The 25,323-nt window shown below is 44.6% G+C and overlaps 4 protein-coding genes and 1 non-coding gene across 8 annotated transcripts in view; 2 read left to right on the top strand and 3 right to left on the bottom strand.

Moving 5' to 3' along the window:
- Positions 1 to 7,724, bottom strand: part of LOC103984867 (formin-like protein 3) — a 32,388-nt gene extending 24,664 nt beyond the window's left edge. The window contains exons 1-7 of one of the 2 annotated variants that reach the window (XM_065182931.1): positions 7,469 to 7,724; positions 5,206 to 5,435; positions 4,431 to 5,131; positions 4,124 to 4,345; positions 3,576 to 4,005; positions 2,162 to 3,503; positions 1,664 to 1,793 (exon numbers count right to left, since the gene is read on the bottom strand). In XM_065182931.1, the coding sequence (XP_065039003.1) occupies positions 1,664 to 1,793; positions 2,162 to 3,503; positions 3,576 to 4,005; positions 4,124 to 4,345; positions 4,431 to 5,131; positions 5,206 to 5,278 (2,898 nt within the window). In that variant the 5' untranslated portion in view covers positions 5,279 to 5,435; positions 7,469 to 7,724. The remainder of the gene's footprint in view (positions 1 to 1,663; positions 1,794 to 2,161; positions 3,504 to 3,575; positions 4,006 to 4,123; positions 4,346 to 4,430; positions 5,132 to 5,205; positions 5,436 to 7,468) is intronic. The other variant, XM_009402428.3, reaches the window with a different exon arrangement.
- Positions 7,725 to 8,106: 382 nt separating this feature from the next.
- On the bottom strand, positions 8,107 to 11,187 carry LOC103984866 (GATA transcription factor 6). Of its 3 annotated transcripts, none has more exons than XR_671676.3 (4): positions 10,963 to 11,187; positions 10,423 to 10,770; positions 9,175 to 10,295; positions 8,107 to 8,999 (listed from the first exon to the last, which is right to left on the bottom strand). XR_671676.3 is itself a non-coding variant. In XM_009402427.3 (3 exons), exons 1-3 carry the CDS (start codon positions 11,170 to 11,172, stop codon positions 9,552 to 9,554), a joined length of 1,302 nt encoding a protein of 433 aa, XP_009400702.2. In that variant the 5' UTR covers positions 11,173 to 11,187; the 3' UTR covers positions 8,995 to 9,551. The 3 variants fall into 3 exon arrangements, 1 of the variants encoding a protein (XP_009400702.2); XR_001978192.2 differs by having other exon boundaries at positions 8,995 to 9,357; positions 9,445 to 10,295; XM_009402427.3 differs by having other exon boundaries at positions 8,995 to 10,295.
- Positions 11,188 to 14,913: 3,726 nt separating this feature from the next.
- Positions 14,914 to 15,052, bottom strand: LOC135675279 (small nucleolar RNA snoR77). Its single transcript, XR_010513857.1, has one exon. It is a non-coding gene; the product is annotated as a small nucleolar RNA snoR77 (small nucleolar RNA).
- A 2,284-nt stretch (positions 15,053 to 17,336) lies between these two features.
- On the top strand, positions 17,337 to 22,326 carry LOC135673708 (elongation factor G-2, chloroplastic-like). Its single transcript, XM_065182928.1, has 4 exons — positions 17,337 to 17,667; positions 18,931 to 20,345; positions 20,798 to 21,310; positions 21,890 to 22,326. The coding sequence occupies exons 1-4, from the start codon at positions 17,421 to 17,423 to the stop codon at positions 22,055 to 22,057; spliced, it is 2,343 nt and encodes a 780-aa protein (XP_065039000.1). The 5' UTR covers positions 17,337 to 17,420; the 3' UTR covers positions 22,058 to 22,326.
- A 525-nt stretch (positions 22,327 to 22,851) lies between these two features.
- Positions 22,852 to 24,755, top strand: LOC135673709 (pectinesterase-like). Its single transcript, XM_065182929.1, has 2 exons — positions 22,852 to 23,849; positions 23,946 to 24,755. Exons 1-2 carry the CDS (start codon positions 22,967 to 22,969, stop codon positions 24,632 to 24,634), a joined length of 1,572 nt encoding a protein of 523 aa, XP_065039001.1. The 5' UTR covers positions 22,852 to 22,966; the 3' UTR covers positions 24,635 to 24,755.
- The last annotated feature ends 568 nt before the right edge of the window (positions 24,756 to 25,323 follow it).

Below are 25,323 nucleotides of genomic sequence, written 5' to 3'. Positions count from 1 at the left end.
ATAGTCCACCTTGCCTAATAAAACAGTGTGCAACGAGAATGGTCTTGTAGCAATTTGAGAGAATTGTAGCCCCATTTGCAGTAGATATTCTCCTTGAAAATAGATGTATCAAATATATGGGCATTAGGCTTACACTTGGATACAGCTTAGCACAATTGTTTATTGGACAGTATACCTGGTATTGAACCAAATTATGCAAACATGCCTGTTGACCATACTCGTTGATCATCAGGCTAGTAAATACCAGTTTGTACCAACTGATGCAGTCGGTTTTAAAATCCTTGCTTGAGACACTTATTAGTGTACTTGACATTTTCACACTAATTGGAACTTCATATCTCTAGAATATATCCATATTCCATCCTAATTAAATTTTAATGACAGCCTTTTGTTGTATAGTTCCTGAACTTCTATCAACATCCCTGTTCTTCATCAGTTTGTTTAGTATTCAACAGTATGACACTAAGAATACTCAAACTTTAACCACATATTCTAGTTCCGTTCAGTTTCACTTTGTTGCAACTTCAAGTTTTACTGCCATTTTATAGATCAGGTGTTTAAGTAATAGAACATGTGATGTCCCAACCACAAATAGAACATGTCCCGACCACATAAAACTAAATTGTTCACATCAGGTATCCACCCAAGCGATGTTAGCATCAGATTATTCATTTTGACATCTGCATCAACATATTAAGTGCATGTTGACATAATTTTTTTTTTTTTTGCATATTTGTTTTACATTTTTAAATTTAGAACTCACACACGGATACATATATATTGATCTATTGGCACACATGTTTATGTAGTACATATTTGCATCAGTATATGTATTCACATATGCAAACATATAAAAATTTGCACGAGTACATGCATAAAGTAACGAAAATCCTACAACTAGATGAAGCTCATGCCCTATGGTTTATCTGCTGCTTTATGACCATGTGAGTTCTTTTCTAAATCCCTATGCAATATAAAGCCCCTATATTGTGTACATGCTTTTATACCCATAAATTTCAATGAGAAATACAAATAATGTTCTTTTTGTCAAAAGGAAAAACACAAAATTCAAGTGTGATCAGTTTCCACAAAATGAAAAGTTGGGTATAAGATTAATAGTCCAAAAAAACAAAAAAAAAACATTGTGGTTGAGAATTATTATAGAAAAAATATTTAAATGATTACATGTGATTCTGTTTTTGTTGCAGGGAATGCAATTTTGGCTCTGCACATGCCCAAATAATCCAAATGCAAATTTATACTTTCTATTGTGAACCATACACAATCATACATGTACATTCATCATGATTTTGGACGGCATGAACTGACAGACCTCATAAAACAACATAACCATAAAAAAAAATTTGTAGCTAAAACACAAAAATAGACACAACAGCCATGCTTTACACAGTTTTTAGCAATTTAAACAAATTTTCTAGGAAATATAATTTAAAATTAATATATTTGCAAATGGATCAAACAGCATTTCGTTCCTAAATTAATTCTTTAACCACGATGACTTCAATGATAGAGCAGCATGAAATAAAAATATGGAGAATGAAGTTGAAAGCAGTATTTAAAGCATTGTCTTCCATTGACATGTAGTGCCTTTCTTTAAGATCAAATAACTGTGAAATACCAAGGAAAAAAAAAAGTCAAGTACCAGGTGAACTATTTCAGGCTTGGTGGTGCTAGTACCACGTCGAGCTCCACTTTTATCCCGGCCACTCTCATGAGAAGCAGTTGTGGTTGAGAAAAGACTTTCTAGTTCAGAGAGATCTATCTCGGGAGCCCTATCAAGAAGGTTAAGAATACATGAGATTTCAAACTTGAGAAGAATCAGTTTGTTTACAGGGCAGATGATAAAGCAGCTCAACATATGCAAGTGAACCAAAATAATATCTATCTTTCAGGCCTTAATAATTAACTCATCAGAAGAATTTTGTGTTAGTCAAGATTCATCCCACCAAGACACTAAAGTTACAGTAAGTACAGAACCCTTACCACTGCAAACATATATAAAACCTAGAGTACATTTATATGGTTGGAACAAATATGTTGAATAAGGTTAAAACAACATTCAGGCCTTTGGATTATTGTCGTGGCCACCAGGCTTTTTAATAAATCATGGACTGTAATAGATTTTTTATCTGGCAGATACCTGGATTGATTTTCTTGCTTCTGAGAATCAGCCCAGAGACTTCCTTGCATTGCTCGTGTAACCTTCACCCAATGCAATGGCTTTAATGGAGTTTTCTTTGGTGGAATAGACTGCAAAGATCCACGACCCTTCCCTGAACTAGAAGCAATCAATCTACCTCTTCCTGATGCTGGAGCAGGGGGTGCTAATGTATTTAGATCTTTTAGTCCAGGAGGTTGTGGTGGCGCTGGCACTCCATGGCTTCCCCCTTGTAAGGGTGGTGGAAGCGGCACAAGTCCAGGAGGCTTCAGTGCTTGAGGAGGTGGTGGTGGAGGCATACCTTTGCTGCCAAACGACGGAGGAGGAGGTGGGCCTGGAGCATTTCCCCTTCCATTTTTCAATGGTGGAGGAGGTGGTTGTGGGACAGCATGAACAGTACCATGATCAATGTGACTTAAACTCGATGAAGGAGGCGGAGGTGGAGGCGGAGGTGGTGGGCTCCTATTAGATGCAGCAGTCACAGGAAATGAGGGAGGAGGGGAAAGGAAAGAACCCTTATTTGATTTAGTGCTAGGAGGTGGGGGTGGGGGTGGGGGTGGAGGTTGAGGAGGATTAGGAGGTGCATGACTTTTACCAGGTGTGGAGAAGGGACGTGGTGGAGGAGGCGGAGGAAGAGCGTTACCGGACATGGTGGAGAAAGGTGGTGGAGGAGAAGGTACTGAAGGACTCCTACTAGTTATGGTGGAAGGAAGCGGAGGAGGAGGTGGTGGTGGAGGACCTCTACCAGATATGGTGGAGGGAGGAGGAAGGGGAGACGGTGGTGGCGGTGGCGGTGGCGGCGGACCTCTGGTAGATGCTGCAAAGGGAGGCAGGTACGGAGCTGGTGGTTGTGGTGGCGGAGGAACTTTCCTAGATGTGGCATACAGAAGAGGAGGAGGAGGTGGTGGTGGTGGTGGTGGTGTTGGTGCAAGAGGAACTTTACTAGATGTGGTGGACAGAGGAGGTGGTGGTGGCGGTGGTGCTGGTGCTGGAGGACATCTAATGGATATGGTGGACCGAGGTGGAGGTGGTGGTGGGGGTTGTGGTGGAAGTGGCAGAGATTGACCATTTTTTCCTGTAGTAGAGATTGGTGCTGGCGGCAGTGGCGGAGGTGATGGTGGCAAAATAGAAACTTCAGATGAGGACGACAGTGGTGAGGGTTGTTGAGATTTGACCGTTGGTGAAGAGGGAGGGGGAGGGAGAGGTGGAGCAGCTTCTGGAACAAAATTAGGTGTTCCCAATCCTCCAAAAGTACCTTCAGAAGATGGAGGAAGGGAAGGTGGTGTAAGTACAGCATCAGTGGAGATATTTGACTGTGGTGAACCTGTTACACATTTTATAAGCATAATTTCTTATACTTTATCAGAAAGTACAAATATGTGAAAGATAAGGTCACCTGTTGAATCAGAATCTTGAGTAGCAGAATCAGCAAGTATGTTTTCCACATCCATACTGATACTTGAATGATGCTGAACTTTTTCACTGTCCACTGAAACAACAGAATCTGAAGTTACAGAATCTTTTTCCTCATCAGATTCTAAGGGCGACATTAGAGGTATCTGCAGCCCCACCTTACTTTGAAGCCTTGAAATCTCCTTGGCATCAGTTAAAATTAGCTTTTCGAGTTTTTCTTGCAATGCATTTGCTGATATTTGTTTGAGCAGCCAAAAGGCATCATCATCATTTCTCTCAAACCATTCAACACCACTGAAAAGTTCTTGCACCTTTTCAAAAGCTTCAATGGGCAATCCACCTTTCACTTCTCCATTTAAAATTGCAGTTGGAGCTCTAGGAGGAGAGATGTTCTCAGTTTCACCAAAAAGCACCTGATGTTGCACATATCAAGTACGAACAGGTGAACTAACAGTATCTATAGTTTCACGAGACAAAATAATATTGATTGTTGGAAATGCAGCTCTACTTGGTGAAATAGCCCACGTTTACCTCTGCTCGGAAACCCTTTGGAAACCGGTCCTTCGAATCCCAGAGTATATCCACATCATCAGAGTTCAGCATGAGAATGTTAGATCGAATGAAGGCAGTGTTGAACATGATACGGAACATCATTACTTCCCTATCTGGATCTAAATCAAGATGAACACATTCCAAAACAACATCTCCCTGAACTAAGCACTGTATATCAATTTTTATGACATCACAATCCTCCTGCAAAAACATGCAATCTCAACATGTTGCCATATAGAAATTCAAACTAATCGTGGCACATAAGTAAGCAACAAATATAACATACCTGCTGATAGTGCCGTAAAGATTTCTTCTTAGACATCGTGAAGAGTGTATTGCTCGAAAGATCATCCTTTTTATGAATATTATGTCCAAAAATACAGATTAGTGGCCTGCATCCGTTCTCTGAATCAAAGCTTGGAATGCCTCGAAGAATAAGGCAATCCAATGAAAGAGCCCGTTCCATGGGGGGCCATTCTGGTGTGATATTTCTTCTAGAAACATACTGCAAATAGCGTAGTTGAGATGGGAGTGGGTTCAATGGTGATAAAAGCTGTAAAAAACCTCTAGGGGCCTCCCGATGTACAATATCTAGAGTTTTTTGTTCAGTGCCATGCAATTTTCTAAAAGTCAAGAAACAAGCTAAAAGAAATGCTAACAATGGCCAACCCCCTCTTTCGCAATGGAGCAGTATAATGTTTTGGTTGTTCCGAAGAGACAACCAACTCTCTGAGACACGAAGGAAGTGATGAACAAGAGACAATGGAAGAAGTGGACAGCCTTCAAACTGTCGTGGATAATCAATTATGGTGACATCATACTTGCACAAAATTTCGGCGAACTGACTTCGTTTTTCTCCCTCTCTAAAATTGAACGCAAGGAAGGAAGAATCAGCATGCTCTTCATGAAGCTCAGTAACAATTTCATGCAAATAGATATGATATAGTCCATCTGGTACAACCTCAGTTGAGAAGCATGAATCAAAAACTGCACATGGTAACAATATCTTACATAAATATTTGAGAACATATATAAAATCAAAAGGTAAATTAGATACTTACCATAAACTCTGTCCACAAATTCTAGCAAACCATCAGGTGGCCTTTTGTAAAAGAACCTGCTAAAAAGGGACATCTTACAGAAGATATCGCTTCGACACCAAATGAGAGAAACTCAGATTGCAGGGTTTAAAGATTTTGTTATGCCAAAAATCTGTCCATTTTCCGGGTTATTCTGGACTCCAAACACCAATCACAAGCAAGCATTGTAGTAAGCATCGTCAATTTGATCCCTGGAGATAATAAGCAACCATAAACTATAAATAAAGATTTAAATGCTCCAAACTTGACGAAGTTTATTACTTTGTACATGGTTCAATGGTGGAAAATAGTTGGAACGTTATGGCTTGTTGTTGTTCTTATTGTTTTAGATAATAAGAAATATATGTAAAATGTGTCAAATGGAGTCAGAATAACTGAGACAGTGTAAGATTTTTGAAGTTGGTGTAAGATTCAAGAAGTCAACTTTTGCAATCTTATTAGGATGAAAAAGCTTCCAAGCGATTGGCAAGCAACATTGGACATAATATGGATAACATAAAGAGAAGATCTAGTAAGAGCATGATGAATTTTGATCCTAGTGTTCCAAAAACACATGTAGTATTTCATACAGTTACAGAGCAAAGATGGCCATGATCATTTCACCACACAAACAAAAACCTTGAAACAAGAATGCTACACAAAAGTTAAGTTAATTAAGCAGCTCCAGACTCGCATTTATTTGAGGGCAGTATCAATAACACAATGAACATCCATTCATTATAACTCTGTTATGGTTTCTATAATAGCTTTTTAATGTCTTGTTCTACGTCTCTTTCTCCTGTTAATCATCGTTGACTTGCTTTGATTAATTGGTACATATAGGGGTGTTGTTTTTAACATGCCCATACCACCCTAAATGCTGTTATTCAAAATCCACGTATTTCATATTCTATCTTTTCTAATAATTCAACAGATCCATCTTGCCATCTTCATCTCAACAAAACCATAATTTTGAGCACCACATGCCTTGCTTTGACAGTACATTATTGTCATTCAGATTATGACCCAGCAAAATCCAAGGTACATAATGCTAGGAAACCTATATTGTTAACACCCCAAATAGCTTCCCGTTTATCCATGGCATGCCATCTATAATGTTTCCTTTAAGTGGCAAACAAGTTTTCGTAAATGACTCTTACTTCATTATTACAGTGTTAGGAAAAGCTATCCCAGCAAGAATAGTTCTTCTGTAACAGGGCAAACACCCTAATTGATTGACAGGAAGACCAGGCATAACATTAGATGTCACTAGTCTAGAAGATTTACCTATGCTGCTCATAAAAAGGATCAAGAAAGAACTATAATGCAGGTTATAACAACAAGATGCTGAGAGTGTAGCTCAAGATGCAGCCATGAAGCAAGAATTTCTCTCATGATCACAAAAAGAAACAATTTCTTGAACAAAAAGAAGTGAACCCGCCAATATCACTGCATTCAACACTGATATAGAAAACTGCCTAACCAAGTAGCAGGAAAACCAGAAACTCACAACAGACATCACCCGGATATGAGGTTGCCTATGTCACCCTCAAAATAGAGGCAACAAAGAACACTCGCGCGTTACAGAAACTCAAAATGCAATCATGGAGCCAGAAATTTCTTCCATGATCGACAAAAAGGGAAAAAGTTATTGAACAAAAAGTAAACAACATCTTGAACCCGCCAATAGCTGTAAACAAAAGCAACAAGTTCCATTCCTATAACTATGCCCTAATCTTGATAATCCGCTCTTTCGTTGCCCTAGAGCCCTACAGCAGGAAACAATCTGCATTCCGCAGGCACGGGATGCTAGCTCTATAAACTAATTATCATCGAAAATGCCGATACAGTCAACAGGGCAAAAGCAATGCCCTTACCAAGTGACCGTGAGACATGACACTAACGTTAGGGATCACTGCTCTAGGAGATTACCTATGTGACGACCTAAAGAAGAGAACATTCATGCGTGGTTACAGAAACAAAATCCTCAGCTCAAAAACGCAATCGTAGAGCGGGACACCTATTTCGCGATCGACAAATAAAGGAACAAGTCCTTGAGCAAAAAAGAATCAATTTCTTTAACCCGCCATCAGCTCCAAAGAACAGCGCATTCAAGCCCAAGGATGGATGGCTTCGGCGTTCAAGAACCACCCAAATCTGGTCGTGTACGCCGACGGGACCCTCTCCAAGAACCGACAACAGCCAATCTGAACAATTACCGGTGGAAGAAGGGATCGATGCTTACCCTACACACAAAACCCCCCCAGCAGGTGGATCGACGAGATGGGGACGAAGAAGAAGGGCGTGGAGGCGGAGGGTTTGAATTCGAACTGTGGTGGGAAGCGAATTCGAACTGGCTGAAGAGCCTCCCTACCGCCGCTGCCGATGGTGTGTTCGCTCGCGTGAATCCCAACTGTTGAATGCCCAAAAAAGAGAAAGCGAGACCTGCCTTGTAAAAGGGTGGGTGTGTGTGTGGGTGTGGTCGTACGGTACACCGCCTGTAATCGGTTAAACTGAGCACAATTAGAATTCAGAACAAGAAATACCAGCCGATCACAAACCGGCCATCAGACGCATCACACCTTGAATGGACGGCTAACATCTTCCTCCGCTTTACGTTGATGAAACGTAGGCCGTCCGAAACCCCGTCGGATTTGAGCCACGACAATATTCGCACCTGGTGATCAGCCGTGGATGGATGACCGCTAAAATTCGTGCTGCCATCATTCAACATCGCGGGAAGTAATACTGGGGAATATGTCAAAACATTCCTGTATATATATATATATATATATATATATATATGTGTGTGTGTGTGTGTGTGTGTGTGTGTGTGTGTGATAATAAAATTGAAATTGATTTCACATAAAATATTGCCTAATAAGAGGACGCAATTGAAACATTATTTATTGTAAAAAGATATAACCGTTGTTAGTAAGTTGAATCACATCTTAATTGTTTGGAGGTGGCTGAGAGTGAGATGGAGTGGGCTTTCCATCTCCATCCAACCCAACCAACATGGCATGTGGAATGTTGCGATCTAACGCAACTCACTTCACGCAATCACTGTCATCCAACCAAGCAAACGGAAATGGATTCCACGCCAAGTCCATGAGCAGAGCTGCTCCATCATCACAGCCCTACTCGTTGTACGCGGTGCCACTGATGCGAGATCCCACCACCACCATCCTCTCTCGAGGCTTCTCGGCAAAGCAGCTCCGACAACATAATCACACCCCTAAAACAAGCCTTCTTTGGTTTCTCTCCTCGTCGCCTCTGTGTACGCTCAAACACGCCTCCCTAAAAAGTCCACTGTCACTTGATGATTGCATCGAGTAGGGAATGCAAATGACTTCAGCGATATAATGTCGACTAGTAGACAAAGAGATGGAAAGATCCTTGAATCAGTCTGTGTTGTTTGAGATGCATCATCATCACATGGTGTGCAGGAAGCTTCCATGTCCAAACGAAGCTTTTCAGGTGGAGGATGGCGAGACCCCACTCGTCGCTTGCCTTGCACGCCATGGCACATGACTCGCTCGGTCCTGCGCCGACTGCAAGCAGCGCGTCATCCACTCTTTCCGGTGATCACAGCTATGCGTGCGCGTTGAGCAGTTCGTTAGTTTACCCCTCGGAGGACGAACGGGTAAAAGAAGAAGACCGTCTGGTTTGATCTTTGAATACATCGTTTGACGTCGACGTTGCCCCCACGGCGTTGCGTTAGGTTGGGATTGGATGGAGGTGAGTGATGCCAAACGAAAACATCCAGACTTCAGCTGAGAAAAGAGATCAACCCACGTAGAACATTTAATGTGCACAAGAACAACAAAGAAACAGTCCTGAGAACCCAAACAAAAGAAGAAACGGGGACAGAAGAGGAGCTAGAAACGAGAAATATCAGATGCTCAGAAACTAAAACCAGCACACTAAGGTTGATGCCGATCCATCTACCTCTCTATGATCAATATGGTGGCACACAACACTTTCCTCTTTGGGCAGAAAAGAGCAGTCTGGTCAATCATCTTCATGTTCATGATAACCCACTAAAATTTTGTTCTGTCTCTACTCCCCCCATTCACTTTGTCTCGGTGAAAGCACAGAGGTGAATAATGGAAAGGTGCCTCTCCCTATAACCTAACAAGTGAAGCGAGAACCAGTTATAAAGCTGAAGCTAGCAAAAGCTAAAGGAAGCATAGGACCCAAGAGAAGCTAAACCGCTACCTAAAAGAGAAGAACAAAATCCAATCTGTTACAGAGAGACTGCGACTAAAAGGGAGTCCGACATGTACACTCGAACCGGATGCTGGGCCGGACGGGCGCCACCGGGCTCAGAAGGAGGCGACGGGGGGCGCGACAAGCTCCGCCTCCTTCTTCCGGCGCATCTCCAGCACCTTGCGGTGGCTGTTAGAGTGCATGTGGCTGACGAAGGTGGGGCTGCAGGCCGGGCGGTACTCTGGGAGGAGACGGCCGGATTTGAAGCGGACGCCGCAGGCGTTGCAGAGGGTCTTGGCGCCGAGCGGGCCGGCCCGCCACTGCGGCGTCTTCTGGACACCGCAGTGGCTGCACCGCCGTTCGCCGGAGGCGGTGGAGGAAGATGGTGGCGGCGCTTTGGGCTTGCGGCCGCGTTTCTTCGGGTTCTGCTTCTTGGGCGGCGTCGGGTGGTCGCAAAGGAGGAAGCTTTGGTCGACGGCGAGAGCGGAGGGGTCGTATATGAGGAAAGGGGAGGAGGAAGACGTGGAGGAGCATGAGGAGGCGGAGGTAGTGGTGGAGGACGAGGAGGAGTCCGAGAAGGGGAGCGGGCCGGACATGGACCAGGCGGCAGCGGCACTGCGGAAGCGCTTGCTCCGCTTGGCCTTGACCGGAACCGCCGCTTCGGTGGAGAGAGCGCAAACGGTAGGACCCGAAGAGGGGCCTTGACCTTGCGGCACGGCGCCGCGGGCTTGGCGGTTCTCACTTTGGGCGTCGCTCGGCGGTGGTGAAAGGGATGCAACGCCGGAACACGGTGGTGGGAACTCCGGGATGGAGTCGTCGATGATGAGGGAAACCCACTCCAGTTCTTCAGCATCATGCGCCTGAAGGCAGCAAAGCGAAACCCCTCAGGATGCATAAAAAACCACTCTTTTCGACATAAAAAATCGCAACTTTAGCCTTGTTTTGCTGTCATTCCAAAGAACAACAACAACAAAGAAGAAGACTCACCGGCAGACAGATATCCGAAAGAGGAGGCGGTGGTGGAAGCTCGAAGGTTAGACCCGAAGAGGAGGAGGAAGGAGAAGAAGAGCGCTCTGTCTCATTATGCGTTGCTTCCGCGTCGGTTCCAAATTCTCTCCCAGCTTCGTCCTCCTCCGCTTCCATCTCGTTCTCCGCGAACTCACCCAGGTTAAGGAGGTCGTCGACAGAGAACCCCTCACCTACCAGGTTCCCTCTTTCAAGAAACCAACCCGCCTCCTCGCTCAAAACCCCCTGGTTCTGCTTCTGCTGCCCCGTGTACAGAAGCTCCGGCCTCGAAGTGGCCCTCAGCGCTTCCATGCCGGTTTCTTTCTCCACCTGCAACGCGACCAAACCTCTTAAACCTCCGCAATTAACACCGAAAATACGACCAAAGCAAGAAACCAAGGTTTTTACTCCAGAACGAAACGTAGGAGCAGAAGAAAAGAAGAAAAGTTCCATCTTTCCTCTCATTCCCCCCATCCCCACAAAGATGAGATTTTTAACATATTTGCTGGCGTTACATCCTACCTGAGGGCAGTGGGAGCAAGCCGAGGTTGGTACAGGCGCAAGACGCGAAGGGCGCGGTGGCGAAGGGCTGAAGAAGAGTGACGCAACAGCAGAAGAGGAGAAGGAGGAAGAAGAAGAGGAGGAAATGAGCGTTCGGTGGGGCATTGAATGGCTGCCTAAGTCCGTGTGCGTAACAAATGCCCTGTTACACACCCCCACCCCCACCCCCATTTACCTTTCCTCCCACTTTCCTTTTCCCTTAATTTAATGCCAAACTCAAAATCTCAGGACGCGCTTCCCATTGCCTCCACCCATTTTGTTTCAGAAAACAAAGCTTCGGGACATGTCTTATGGTCCCCTTTCGATAAATAAAGGTCGCCGGCAAAAACGTTTCCGAGATTTCTCGAAAGCAAATCCCAATTTCTGAAACAATTCTGGGCTTATTCTTCGAAACACAAAAAACACTATCCCCATCCGATGCATACACCCCCCATGTTCGCATATCTTTCGAGTGACACCACCACATGGCCTTTTGCCACGGGGGAATGAATGCGGCCAACCATAATTCCCTGCTTTAAATAACATAGAATTCGTCAAGATTGACGCAACCCTGATCCTGTAGATCGAATCGCCTGCCCGTGTTTCCAATTATATCCTTGTGAGCGAGCAAAAGAGAGCAGCGGCAGCCTTTTGTCGCTGCTGGACTGATTCCATTCGTACCCGTATCGTAATTACACTGCCATGACGAGGCTATAGTGGTAATAACACCAGAAAAATTAATCTCTTTAATTGATTTCCATCACGCACTTACGAAGGGCGCGGCGAGGATTCCGCGCCATTTGACGATGTTGCCCCTTTATTCGTTCCGCAGACGACAAGCGACGCGGTGGTCCTGCACGCCTCGGTGCGGTCGCCGGGCGAGGCGCTTTCGGCGAGGATATGCAGGACATTCTCCGTCAATCCTAAGGGTACGAAGGGGAATATACTGCCCGGGGTGTTTGGTTCGGCGAGTCAAACGGGTCGCTTTCCGAGCCGGCGGCCGGTCCGACACGTCAACCTTCCACGCGTCGGCTTATTAGTGGACGAGATTCGGTCCGGCTGATGCCCGACCCTTTGGAGCCACGCGGCGGTGTTCGAAATTTAAACGCAAGCGGAGCGTGATGGAATCATGTCGCTATGTTCGAGTTAATTTATTTTATCGAATTAATTAATTGTCTTTTTTTGTTTTTGGATTTGAAGAAAATTTACGATCCGTGATTGTTGATGATGACTCACGTACTCGAGCCAGAGGAAAGCCGCGTGTCCTTGGAGATACGAGCCAAAAGCGCCAGCGCCGGCAATCACGGCCGGCAACCGCCCAAATCGGCGCGCAAGGGACGTTCACGTGATTGACGGTGGAAATCAAATTCGACGCCCGACTGATGCGAAAACAAAATACGGGTATAATAGTAAAAGAGCATGGCCGAGAGTCACATGCGCCGCACGCCCCCAACCACCACATGGCCGCCCCCTAATGCATGAGAGGATTTTGATTGTTGACGATAAAGTCTTACCATTTATCTTCTAAAAAATGAATTGTTTATTACTAAGAAAAATCATAATTATTTTTATCATCAAAATAATATTTTTTTAAAAAATATTTTTTAATGATTTTAATTTAATTATTTATCTTTAGTATTTCGATCCTTATATTTTTAAAAATTATATTAAGATCATATACTTATGAAATTAAAACAGTTAATCTCGTTTCTCCTCATGAAAATATCATACGATTTATCAATGAGTATGTATTGACTATATCTCGTTTTGATTTATCATTGTGTACGTATGATGTTTTCGTTAGCAGAATTGATGATGTGAGGAAAAGAAAAATAGAATTTAAATATATCATTTTTATAAATATAGAAATCTATTTTTTAAAGATATAAACAACGAGATGCTAATGTACGAGTGATAATTTATAATTAATCTATAGATTTCAATCGATAATTGTTGGCCACGAAGGTTATTCGCAGGTAATTATGTTCGCATGACAATATATAAGTATGTGTTTTAGTCCAACATTTACAGCTAAAAAGTGATTCGGCTTTTCTCCACCTTTATCTCGACCACATGAATTGGGATGGAGCTGTCATCGCACACACAACACAAACACTCGACATCTCACCACATAGCTTTACTCGCGTCGCAGCGGGTGGGAGAGGGTGGAAAGTGGTCTCTATTCCAATGAGGTTAATCATTGACGTGGTCTCCACCCATCGGCATCATACGAACGGTGTAGACCATGTCAAGATGGATACCTCGCTCTATAGCTAGAAATCATGCAAATTTCAAGAAATAAAAATAAAACGGATAGGGTTGACAAGATGTTACCACATAAAAATGATCATGTAATTTGATAGGATGATGTGACCTCATGCAATGCCAAGGACTTACCTTTCTTTAGTGGAAGACAAATTAATAGCAACGACTCTCTCTCTATGTGCACTACCATTATGTGGAGAGTGGATTGGTCCACACCGAGATGATAAAAGAAAGGGTGCTTGGTCTAGTGGCATACAACAAATATGGATAGTTTAATTCACAAAATTAATTATCCGTTATTACATTAGTCCTTTGTGTCTCCTTCTCTGATTAATTAGATGGACACAAAATTAAATATGGATAGTTTGATTGGGATGTCCTGTTTGTAAACATAAAAATATTATCACTTTTAATAACATCATACCAATATCGAAATCGAAAAATATAGATCAAATATAAGATATTAGGTACCTTCGGATGTCATGACAGAATATGATCTCCTAATATCTATAAAAAACAACAAACAGTAAATTAATTTTTTTTTTATTTTCTTAATCTTTCATAGAATTATAATTATTGATGAAATAAATAGGATACGAGAGAATATAACTTTAGTCTATGATAAATTATTATTATTATTATTATTATACTAATATAGGATAATCGAAAATTAGAATTTATTGATGGGAATTGCTTCTGCTATGAGGTCGGAAGGGAGACCGCATGGAACGGAGATTGACTTTTCAAACAACGTCAACGTCCGGACGTCAACCAACTCCGAATTGGACTATTATTATTATCATAATAAGGTCAAAACAAGCTTTGGATTCACAACGAATTCCCGCACGACACTAAAACTAACACTCTTATCTCAGTATAACTCTCCGAATCATGTGTTATATTTGCATCAGAACGCCGATATAAATCCATCCATCCACCCGTCTTCTCCTCTCTCTCTCTCTCTCTCTGGTGCAACTAAGATTGCAGCAAGAGGAGTCGTCCGTGGCAAGAGGAGGACACTCGATGAGGTTTCGTTTGCAGATGCCGCACCTCGGCGACCACGGGAGGAAGGAGAAGACGGCTGCCCAGGGGACACCCCCCAAGGGGTGCGTGGCGGTCGAGGTGGGGCGGGAGGGTGATAGCGCCGCTGATCACCACCTTCCTCACCTTGAAGGTTGAAGTGTACCTCGAAGTTTTGGATCAGTTCTTTAAATTCCCAGCGTTTTTTGGGGGTTTAGATTTGAATTAACTCGTGATGATGACGAAAAGTAGTGAATGTATGATAAGTACACTCTCTGAATCCGAATCGAAATTGATGGTTTTATCTGCTATCATACCTTCCTGTATAAATCCATCGATCCTAATGTTTACATATTAGTGTTCCTAATGTTTCTCTTGATTTCCACTAATAATTATTTGCGTCATGTAATTTTATGCTTCTCGTATATTTCTTCTTTGCTAAATGTTAATGAATTTGCTGTGAAAAATATTTACATCTATTCCACTGCAAAAGACGCAATTAAAAACCAAACATACATATATTACGAACAGAAAAACATAAAAATAACTCACAAAGGTATCGACCACTAAGGTTTCATGCTTCGATTCCTTGTCATCTTTAGGTCAGAGAGAGAGAAAGAGAGAGAGAGGGAGAGAGAGAAAGAGAGGAGTGTGCTAAGGCCTACTAGATCAGCATCAGGGAGCGGAGCTCTCAGCCGATCTGAAGGAGCCATAGCTTTGATCGATTTGTTATCCGAGCAAAGCAACACCGCCGATGCCATCGTTGGTTGGACAATCGGGGCTGCCTGACTCTTTGCTCGACGCAACCACAAAAACATCACACACCAAATGCAACTCAATACTGTAGCAGAGGAGGAGAACAGAGGAGGAAGCAGTTCTAACTATCGCCGCCGGCGAAAGCAAATCTTTTGCTGGATGCAGGTCGAAGATTGCAACCCTACTCCCTTCTATAGAGCCTTCCAACGTACCAAAAAGACTAATATACCCTCCCTCATCCAAGTAATCTAAAATCGTTTAATTTAGTTATATGATTAATAATAATGATGATAATAATATAGCTGGTGTGTTGCATACAACCACGTAGCTACAAAGAGGGAATTAGATCCATATACGTGAACATGGAGATCATAGAACTGTGCATCTTGCCTGGGTATCATCCGTCTTTGTCCGGATCCATCTGCAAAGCGCATGCAATGGGGTTAAGGGGAGGACATGGCGGAGGCCAGGCCATCGACGAGGGCCGAAGCATTGCTCGTCAGCTGCGCCACCTTCACGATATGGGCCCTCGCCGTTCACGGCGTACCCGGTCACGCAGGTGTCGTCATCCGTGAGCGCCGCTCTGACCCAGGTTTGTATGTTGCTGATCCGAAACCTCTTGCTCTTGCCCCCCAAGCGCCCCATCGTCGTGAGGGCTCTTGGAGCTCGCTCACCGAGTCGCCGAGCGTCTCCATGCCGAGGAGCCGTGCTACTGATGGCGGACATCCTGGTTATCATGGTCGACGTGGACCGGGCGCTGGCGAGGCTCACGGACAGGGCAACGTTGGCCAGATGCATGGGGCTGGTGTGCTGGCATAGGCCGAAAGGGAGCTGAAGCAGAGCTTGGGGTGTTCGGTGGCGCTGCGAGAGGTTCTGATGATCTCCATGGCATGGCTTCAGACCGAAGCTAAGGAGCATAAGAGCGAACAGGCCGGCAAAGAAACACAGGTACAAGTGGCCTTGTTTCCACGACTCTCCATCGCAGGAACTGGCAGCAAGGGGATCGGAAGAAGTGCCTTCTTATAGCAGACAAGAGTGGTGCCACTTGAATTGACATCCATGAAAAGGTCGAGAAAAAGCCAGGTGAAAACTGACGAGGATATCTTCTCGTGGTGTAGCAGAACTCGAAGGGTAAACACAGCTGCAATGGTGCTCATCACGGTAAGGACAAATCGATGAGAAGTGGCGTGTTCTCGAGTGCAGGGCTCCGATTATGCGAAGAATCCGTAGCCACAGTGATGGTCCCTCCCAGGCGTTCACCCGTGACGAGTGGGACGCTGCGTGATTAGACTCTGCGCTCGAAGCCCTTCGATGGAGGAGAAGGTGAGTTCGACTACAGACAGTAAAGTACGTTCCCCAGGCAAAATTTTTTCTGCGGTGCATGCGATAAGATATAAGATGGCAGAAGGAGATGATATCATGCGATCTAATATAGTACTCATGATCATTATTATGATTCTATCTAGAGCAGGACTGCTGCTATCCACCTCTTGCTTATCCTCCCCTTTGCTCCCAGGATTCAAGTGGGAAGAAGTATTTTCCTTTTTTTGCTGCTTATTTCATCTGTTTGCAGCCTCTCAACGAAACAACAAATGGCATCTCTACTGGTAATGAGATGAGTCCATACTTTTAAGAGATACAGATATTTGTCACGGATAATGGATATTTATGAAGTGAGATGAACTCGGACTTGCTATGACACTGTATGTCTGGTCCCAAACCAGTGATAACTTAGTGTCCATCCACGTCGGCATTGGATGCAGCCATCGTATTATGCATTCCATTTTACATATTACTTGTTCTTGTGATGTACTAAGGCAGCGTGTTCAAATCAATTCGAACCTTTCAGATTGAATCCATTTAATATATATATATATATATATATATAAAGGTGAGGGCGGGAGGGTAAAGAGCACCATAACACGCCACAGCTTTAGGCCACAAGTTTTGATGGGATCAGTCTGTGGTCATTTCACATATAAGAATGGAGCCCAACCCATTCCCACTTCTCTTACCCACATATTCCAAGGATAGGAAGCCCGTCAACGTGGCAGCTTCCCAGCCCTAGGAAGCACCAAATTCTAGCTTCCACCCTTGCACCAATTCGAAACATCGAGCCACGAATCACGGACCCAATCCTTCGGTCGTACCAAATTAAGACCCAATCTGGGCACCCAATCTGTCAAATTGGATCGATCCAGACCAACGAATCTTGAGATTTCATCGAAAGTTAGGGGTTAAATGTGACAATTTAATGACAAAATCCCCCAATTTAAATTCGGCTGTCATCCGGCTAAGAATTCTTCGGCTACGAAGTGTGCATAAATTAGTAAGAGGGTGAGGTTTACATCGAGAGAGAGAGACAGAGAGAGGAAGAGGAGAGCGAGTAAACTACGGGCATGGCGGGGGAAACCATGCGGATAACGGCCTCGGCCACTTGCGGCGGCCTCCACGGGCCCCGTCGGCGCCTCCTCCCCATCGCTCCCCGTCGTGGCCTCCTTGGGCCCAACTACTTCTTCACCGCGGGCCTTCGCCACGCCGCCGCCTCCGACCTCTTCGGTAGCCTGCGCCTCAGGTCGAGTCCGGCGGCCCCTGCGTTGCAGGAGAAGTGCCGGAGGATTCCTGTGGTGTCCATGGCCGGTGATGGTGCGTTCCTCCCCGTCTCTCCTCTTTCGCTCTTAGCTTGTGTGGCTTACTGTACCTTTCCTGTCTTCAATCTGTAGATTGTTATGAGTCTTGGAGGCAGTGTTTGTGATAGCGCTAGATGCATTGAGCCTGTTTGATTAAATGTTTGAGAAGCTACTATTTCTTTACTTTGTTGCTGACAAAGTAAATTCTTGAATCTAGTTAGTGAGGTTATCCTTTGTGAAATCCTTGAATATTTAGTTTCCTTGCTTATCATTCCATTTTTGTGGCTTATCTTTAAACTCAACAAGTTTACATAGACACACAGGGCAAGGCTGGGATATCGTATCATGGGGGCTAATATATGTGTATGTGTTAATTTGGTGACAATTTGAGAAATCATTAAATACTAACTTAAAAATTCAGATAGAAATAGTACCCATTTTATTTCCAGTAGTATAAAATGGATTACTTGGATGTAGAGTGGAGACGAGAGAAATGTACAATTCTCACAAGTAAAAAAGGATTTTTCTTTATTTAAGGGAATGATTTATTACTATACAACAATAGAAAAAAGAAAGAAGGGCTCAATTAAGAGGATTATTGTGTGGGTTGAATGCGAGTCCAGATACGTGTGCTAAAGGAATCCTCTTAAAAACTTCCTCATGCTATGTGTTGCTTTCACCTCACTTGTGAACCCACAGGTTACCAAGTTTGTAGGAGGTCCACATTGCATGGCAAGTTTCACTTGGGGAACTTTTGACACAACACTTAGGTAGTTTCTATGTGGAATCAGACTTCCATTTAAGGCCAAATGGGCAGGGTACTTGTGGTACCATGTAAATTACTAAGCCAAGGAGGGCAACGGTCATCCTTGGCCTTAATGTGGGCTCGTCCATAGATGCATAGGGCTATTGCTGTAACCTTGTATCCAAATGTGTGGATCTCTATTTGTAAATAGAAACATTATGTTTTTTTCATAGCCCCAAACGAAAATCATGAGATGCATTATCATTATTTTTTAACGTAATTTGGAAAATGACATCGCAGAAGATTCTTCACATGAAAATTGATAAAAAAATCAAGATGCTTTGTGTGACACTTTTGCCATGATTTTTTGCACTCTTCCTTACAATATTTTTCCCCTTAGTTCTTGCTTCTCAGTGTAACCAATTTGGCTTGTGCTTCAATCCATAAATTGGCCTCACGATGAATATCAGGGGACATAGTTTGAAAGCAATTTAACTGAGATGCAAGTAACACTTGTTTATTTATCACTTACAGAAACGAAGCGGCAAGTGCCATTGAAGGACTACCGCAATATTGGAATCATGGCACACATAGATGCTGGAAAAACTACAACCACAGAGCGCGTTCTATACTACACTGGGAGAAATTACAAGATTGGTGAGGTACATGAGGGCACAGCAACAATGGACTGGATGGAGCAGGAACAAGAGAGGGGAATCACTATAACCTCAGCAGCAACCACCACCTTTTGGAACAATCACAGGATCAATATTATTGACACTCCTGGTCATGTGGATTTTACACTTGAAGTTGAGAGAGCTCTTAGAGTATTAGATGGAGCTATATGTTTGTTTGACAGTGTTGCTGGTGTGGAACCGCAATCTGAGACTGTTTGGAGACAAGCTGACAAATATGGGGTCCCCAGAATATGTTTTGTCAACAAGATGGATCGTCTTGGAGCTAACTTTTTCCGAACAAGGGATATGATAGTTACAAACTTAGGCGCAAGACCTTTAGTCATTCAGTTGCCTGTCGGTGCAGAAGACAAATTTCAAGGAGTTGTAGATCTGCTGAAAATGAAAGCTATTATCTGGTCAGGCGAGGAACTTGGTGCAAAATTTGTCTATGAGGACATACCTGCTGATCTCCAAGAAATTGCTCAAGAGTACAGAAACCAGTTGATAGAGACTATCGTTGAATTAGATGATGAAGTAATGGAAAAGTATCTAGAAGGAATCGAGCCAGATGAGCAGACAATGAAGCAGTTAATTAGGAAAGGCACCATATCAGGCAGTTTTGTCCCAGTTTTATGTGGATCAGCATTTAAAAACAAAGGTGTTCAGCCATTGCTTGATGCTGTTGTGGACTATCTTCCTTCACCTCTTGACTTGCCACCGATGAAAGGTTCTGATTCTGATAACCCAGAGGTGACCATTGAAAGGTCTCCTAGTGATGATGAGCCATTTGCTGGACTGGCTTTCAAGATCATGAGTGATCCATTTGTAGGATCTCTTACATTCGTGAGAGTGTATTCTGGGAAGTTGTCTGCAGGTTCTTATGTCCTCAATGCAAATAAAGGAAAGAAAGAGAGAATAGGAAGACTTCTAGAGATGCATGCTAACAGTAGGGAGGATATCAAGGTAGCTTTGACTGGTGATATTGTCGCTCTTGCAGGACTGAAAGATACAATCACAGGTGAAACACTCTGTGATCCAGAGAAGCCCATAGTTCTTGAAAGAATGGACTTTCCAGATCCTGTCATTAAGGTTGCAATAGAACCCAAGACCAAGGCAGATGTTGACAAAATGGCAATTGGTTTAATTAAGCTTGCCCAAGAGGATCCATCTTTCCACTTCTCAAGAGATGAAGAAACAAACCAAACTGTTATTGAAGGAATGGGTGAGCTGCATCTTGAGATCATTGTCGACCGCTTGAAGAGGGAATTCAAGGTACGTCTGGCATATATGTTGGGTCTTTAGGTCCTCATAAGTAGGTTTTGGTATGTTTCAGAACTTACAAACAGTCTCTGCTTTGGCTGTGTTTTTCATGGTTCTTTGGAATTTTTTGCGTATATTAGCGAATATGAACTGCAAGAGATCAAATATTCCTTGTTTTATATGCGTTATCACATTTTAAGGTGATGCAAGTGATATAGTGTCAACTAAGTTCTGTGATATGTTACTTGAGTTGAGAACTGAAGTTCCAGTTTGTTGGTCCATGCATATTTTGAATGTTGCCTGTGATTTCTATAAAAAATATTTCCGCACAAGTCATTCATGGAATTTATTTTTGAATTTGTTGTTTGGTTGTACATCTTTGTCTGTGCTTTCTGTTCGTGGATATGCTATTCCTTATTTTGATGGTCCCTTGTTACTTATTTCATATGTGACTTGGTGAACAGGTTGAAGCAAATGTAGGCGCACCACAGGTGAACTATAGAGAAAGCATCTCAAAAATATCAGAAGTTCAGTACATCCACAAGAAGCAGTCTGGTGGACAAGGGCAATTTGCAGACATCACAGTCAGATTTGAGCCACTGGAGCCTGGCAGTGGGTATGAGTTCAAGAGTGAAATTAAGGGAGGAGCAGTGCCAAAAGAATACATTCCTGGAGTCATGAAAGGGCTGGAAGAATGCATAAGCAATGGTGTGTTAGCTGGCTACCCAGTTGTTGATGTCAGAGCGGCATTAGTTGATGGCTCCTATCATGAAGTTGATTCCAGTGTTCTAGCATTTCAACTGGCAGCCAGGGGTGCTTTCCGTGATGGCATGAGAAAAGCAGGTCCAAAATTGCTTGAACCTATCATGAAAGTGGAAGTAGTCACCCCAGAAGAACACTTGGGCGATGTTATTGGTGATCTAAACTCGAGAAGAGGCCAGATCAATAGCTTTGGTGATAAGCCAGGTGGTCTTAAGGTATGTGAAAAAATGAACCCTCCATGACATTTGCACTCTTTTTTTTTATTTTTATGAATGACATAACAGAAACTAAAAAATTGCCTAGCTCACATACCTGGGCTCGATGAATATTTCAACGTAAAATCTCTTCTAGTTGAAGAAGGGAACCAACAGCTAGGCCAAAGCCCTTGTTGATTGGTTAAATTTGTACTTTTTATTGGTTTTCTAGAACTTGCAATATATTGTTGAACACTCAGGTCAGTTTGAGGACCCATGGAGTGGGTCAAAATTTTCAACTAAACTGACCTGCAAGTTATATTCTTGCTTGTCAAATTAATTATTTTGTAGCATGTTCGAGTAGGTTTCATATACTGCAGACCTGAGCGATCTCTTCACCGTCATGACTTGTTTTGTTAATTTATTCTTCAACTTTACAGAAGTCATTAGTTGTCCTTTTTCTTCTTTCGTACATTGGTTCTTTGTTTATTGTTTTTGTCCCATGACATTCTATGGATCTACAACTGGGGTGGTTGCTTACAGATGCTCCTTAAACATACACTTACCATGGTTTTCTTTGCTGATGCCTTGAAATTGCAGGTAGTCGATGCTTTGGTACCACTCGCCGAAATGTTCCAATATGTTAGCACCCTTCGTGGGATGACAAAAGGACGCGCATCTTACACAATGCAGCTTGCACAGTTTGATGTTGTCCCACAGCACATCCAGAATCAACTCTCTGCCAAACAGGAAGCTGTCTCGGCTTAGGACGAGGCCACAAATCTTGAAATTCTTTTTGATCCTCATGTTTGGAGTCAGACATAGCAGTTTGTAATTTTCATATTTATTGAAAATATAAAGGGCTGTGTTCCTGTCGACAGTAGGTAATTTCTTATTTTTGCCAGGTCTTCCTGCTTTTTCAACAATTTTAGTGAAGCAAGATCTGAGTTAATTATGTTTCCAATATTCATATCCAAAGTAACAATACATAATTGGTGTGATGACTGCCATCACATGAAAGTTTATGTGGTTGTTCACATGTCTTTCTTTGTCTATGCTCCTTCTATCTTCTTGCTGGAGTAATATCACATAGAGCTTATATGATGAGTGTGAAGATAGCATGATGCATATGCACCCCATGTGATTGAATTTTGTAGTTGAAGGAGCAGCCGTTTTCATTTGTCTTGAAGGTGGGTTTACAACTTCCAGATGGGCAACCACAATAAATTAGGAAACAATAAAAAGAGTGAACCCTCAAATTTCATCTGCCAGATTGAAATGAAGTGTGTCTCAGATTGGAAGAAACCTCAAATTTTACCTGCAAGAGTAGGAATTCAAACATCTGTCAGTAACACATTACTTGTCTTCATGTGATTCAACTCCCAATGGTTTCCAAGCTGCCTATATCTCAATATTTAATCATCACCCAAAGTGTTCTAAGTTTCCATCCCCATTTGCTGCTCCCTTATCTTCACTTGTCCGTAAATTAAATCTCACCCAACCCTTAGCTTGATTGCAATTGCTCAATCTTTGCTTGATTGCTCATCATCGATTGCCCTTCTCACCCAAGCCATGCCAACCCTGCAAGAATCCTTCGCTTAAAAGCCCCCACACGCGCATCGACCCCACGCCCTCCCTCCTTCCCCAAACCCCACCGCAAACACCACACCATCAGACATGCAAAGTCTACCTCCTTTCCTCTTCTTCTTCTTCCTCCTCCTCCTCCTCTCCTCCTTTCTGTCCCCCTCCCTCTCCTCGCATGTGTCCGACGACATCGAGTTCTGGTGCAGCAACACGCCGCACCCGGAGCCGTGCCGATACTACCTCGCCCGCAACCCTTACCTCGGCGCCCCCAAGGACAAGGCCCAGTTCTATAAGCTCTCCCTCCGGCTCGCCCTCGACCTCACCCTCCGCGCTCAGAGCCATCTCAAGCGCCGCGGTCCCGTCTGCCGCCGCTCCCCCGAGAAGACCGCCTGGCTCGACTGCTGGAAGCTCTACGCCAACACCGTCCTCCAGCTCAACCGCACCCTCGCCCCCCCGCCCGGTGCCGGCTGCACCGCCTTCGACTCCCAGACGTGGCTCAGCGCCGCGCTCACCAACATACAGACCTGCCCCAAGGGATTCCGCGAGACCCGCACCTCCTCGGAGCTCATCGGCCCGGTCGTGCGGTACAACGTCTCCGACCTCGTCAGCAACTGTCTCGCCATCAACAAGCCCGCCGCCGCCGATGCATACCGCGGAAGGTTCTCCAGCTGGACGACGTTCGGTAACCGGAGGCTCCTGCAGCTCTCGGCGGCCGCGGACCTCGTGGTGGCCAAGGACGGCTCAGGCAACTTCCGAACCATTAAGGAAGCTCTCGATGCTGCGTCGAAGCGGATGCAGGGCAGGAGGGGCTCCAAGTTCGTGATACGCATCAAGGCTGGTGTGTACAACGAGTACCTGCAGGTAGTCAGCAGCTTGAGCAATCTCGTCATGGTCGGCGACGGCATCGGGAAGACGATTATTACCGGAAGCAGGAGCGTTGCCAATGGCTACACCACCCTTAGCTGTGCAACCTTCAGTAAGAGACTACACATCCTCGGTTAACGGGCACGCAAGCGTGCATGCATGCATGCATTACCGATGAGTTACGTCAACCTTTCCATCCTCATTGCAGGTGTGTTTGGTGATGGATTCGTAGCGAGCGGGATCACGTTCAGGAACACATTCGGTCCGGGGTCGCAAGCGGTGGCGCTGCTGTCGGCGTCGGATCGCTCCGTCTTCTACCGGTGCAGCATCGAGGGATACCAGGACACGCTGTTCGTGTACACCCAAAGGCAGTTCTACAGGGAGTGCGACATATATGGCACCATCGATTTCATCTTCGGCAACGCGGCGGCGGTGCTCCAGCGCTGCAACATCTACGCGAGGCGGCCCCGCCACGGCGAGTCCAACGTCATCACGGCCCAGGGCCGCAGCGACCCCAACCAGAACACCGGGATCGTGATCCAGTCCTCCAACATCAAGCCGGCGACGGAGCTCCTGCCGGTGCGGCGGACGGTGAGGTCGTACCTCGGGAGGCCGTGGATGCAGTACTCCCGCACGCTCTACCTACAGAACTACATCGACAGCATCATCGACCACGCCGGGTGGCTGCCGTTCCGGGGCAGCTTCGCCCTCAGCACCTTGTACTACGCCGAGTTCGAGAACACCGGGCCGGGGGCGAGGATGTCGAGGCGGGTAAAGTGGCCAGGCTACCACGTCATCCGGCGGGCGTCGATCGTGCGCCCCTTCACGGTGGGGCGGTTCATAGCCGGCGGTTCATGGATTCCGTCCACCGGCGTGCCCTTCAACCCGAGCTTGTGACTCCGTAGCTCGCATTCTTACTAGAATAGCTTTGTCTGCATTCACCATCGCAACGTTTTTACTGCGTCTCATTGTAAACCACAAGCAATAAGCAGAATGGAATGTCGCCATGAAGCGTATGACTCGTAGATCTTGTTTGCTGTTCTGGAATCTAACCATGTCGAAGTCGGTCGCCAAACGCAGTGAGATGTGGCGTACAAGGGATCGGTGGTTGCCGCTTCGACATCGGAGTGAGTGATCCAAAAGGTAGGAATCGGAAGAGTGTGTGACTAAAATAGTGGCAACCCGGGCCGGCCGATGCTGGAGCGGCGGGTCTACGGCTTGCGCAGCTGCCGATTTGCGTCGGAGGGACAGCTGAGATCGCCATGGCCAGCTGTTGCCAAAAGGGAAAGCAATAACACGAGAGCTACACTGCTTATTCGATCGGTCAAACGCCGTTGGAATCAACACACGTGGTAAGTCACACGGCAACCAGACCCAACTTGTTGACTTCCTCTCGATTGCACTATCGTTCAGCAAGCTATCCATCGTCCCTGGCCATGATTTGATAGGGGTTCGCATGGTTAATGACAAGAAGCATTAATCTTAGATGATGTGGTCCAACTTTTCAAGCACCCGGTGCTGATCCTCTATTCATTTTAGGTATGATGTTGACGATATGCTCCCAACCGTCTTTCTAATATAATTAA

The sequence above is a fragment of the Musa acuminata genome, chromosome BXJ1-5 (genome assembly GCF_036884655.1).
Source record: "Musa acuminata AAA Group cultivar baxijiao chromosome BXJ1-5, Cavendish_Baxijiao_AAA, whole genome shotgun sequence".
Classification (NCBI taxonomy): Eukaryota; Viridiplantae; Streptophyta; class Magnoliopsida; order Zingiberales; family Musaceae; genus Musa; species Musa acuminata.
This window is presented reverse-complemented; position numbering and strand designations above follow the sequence as displayed.

Coding starts and splice junctions, on each gene's coding strand:
- LOC103984866 (XM_009402427.3), bottom strand. CDS start 11,172: ATGGGGGTGGGGGTGGGGGTGTGTAACAGGGCATTTGTTACGCACACG. Junction 10,771..10,962: donor CTTGCTCCCACTGCCCTCAG/GTAGGATGTAAC, acceptor GTCGCGTTGCAG/GTGGAGAAAGAAACCGGCAT. Junction 10,296..10,422: donor TTTCGGATATCTGTCTGCCG/GTGAGTCTTCTT, acceptor TGCTGCCTTCAG/GCGCATGATGCTGAAGAACT.
- LOC135673708 (XM_065182928.1), top strand. CDS start 17,421: ATGGCGGGGGAAACCATGCGGATAACGGCCTCGGCCACTTGCGGCGGC. Junction 17,668..18,930: donor GGTGTCCATGGCCGGTGATG/GTGCGTTCCTCC, acceptor TATCACTTACAG/AAACGAAGCGGCAAGTGCCA. Junction 20,346..20,797: donor GCTTGAAGAGGGAATTCAAG/GTACGTCTGGCA, acceptor CTTGGTGAACAG/GTTGAAGCAAATGTAGGCGC.
- LOC135673709 (XM_065182929.1), top strand. CDS start 22,967: ATGCAAAGTCTACCTCCTTTCCTCTTCTTCTTCTTCCTCCTCCTCCTC. Junction 23,850..23,945: donor CCTTAGCTGTGCAACCTTCA/GTAAGAGACTAC, acceptor TCCTCATTGCAG/GTGTGTTTGGTGATGGATTC.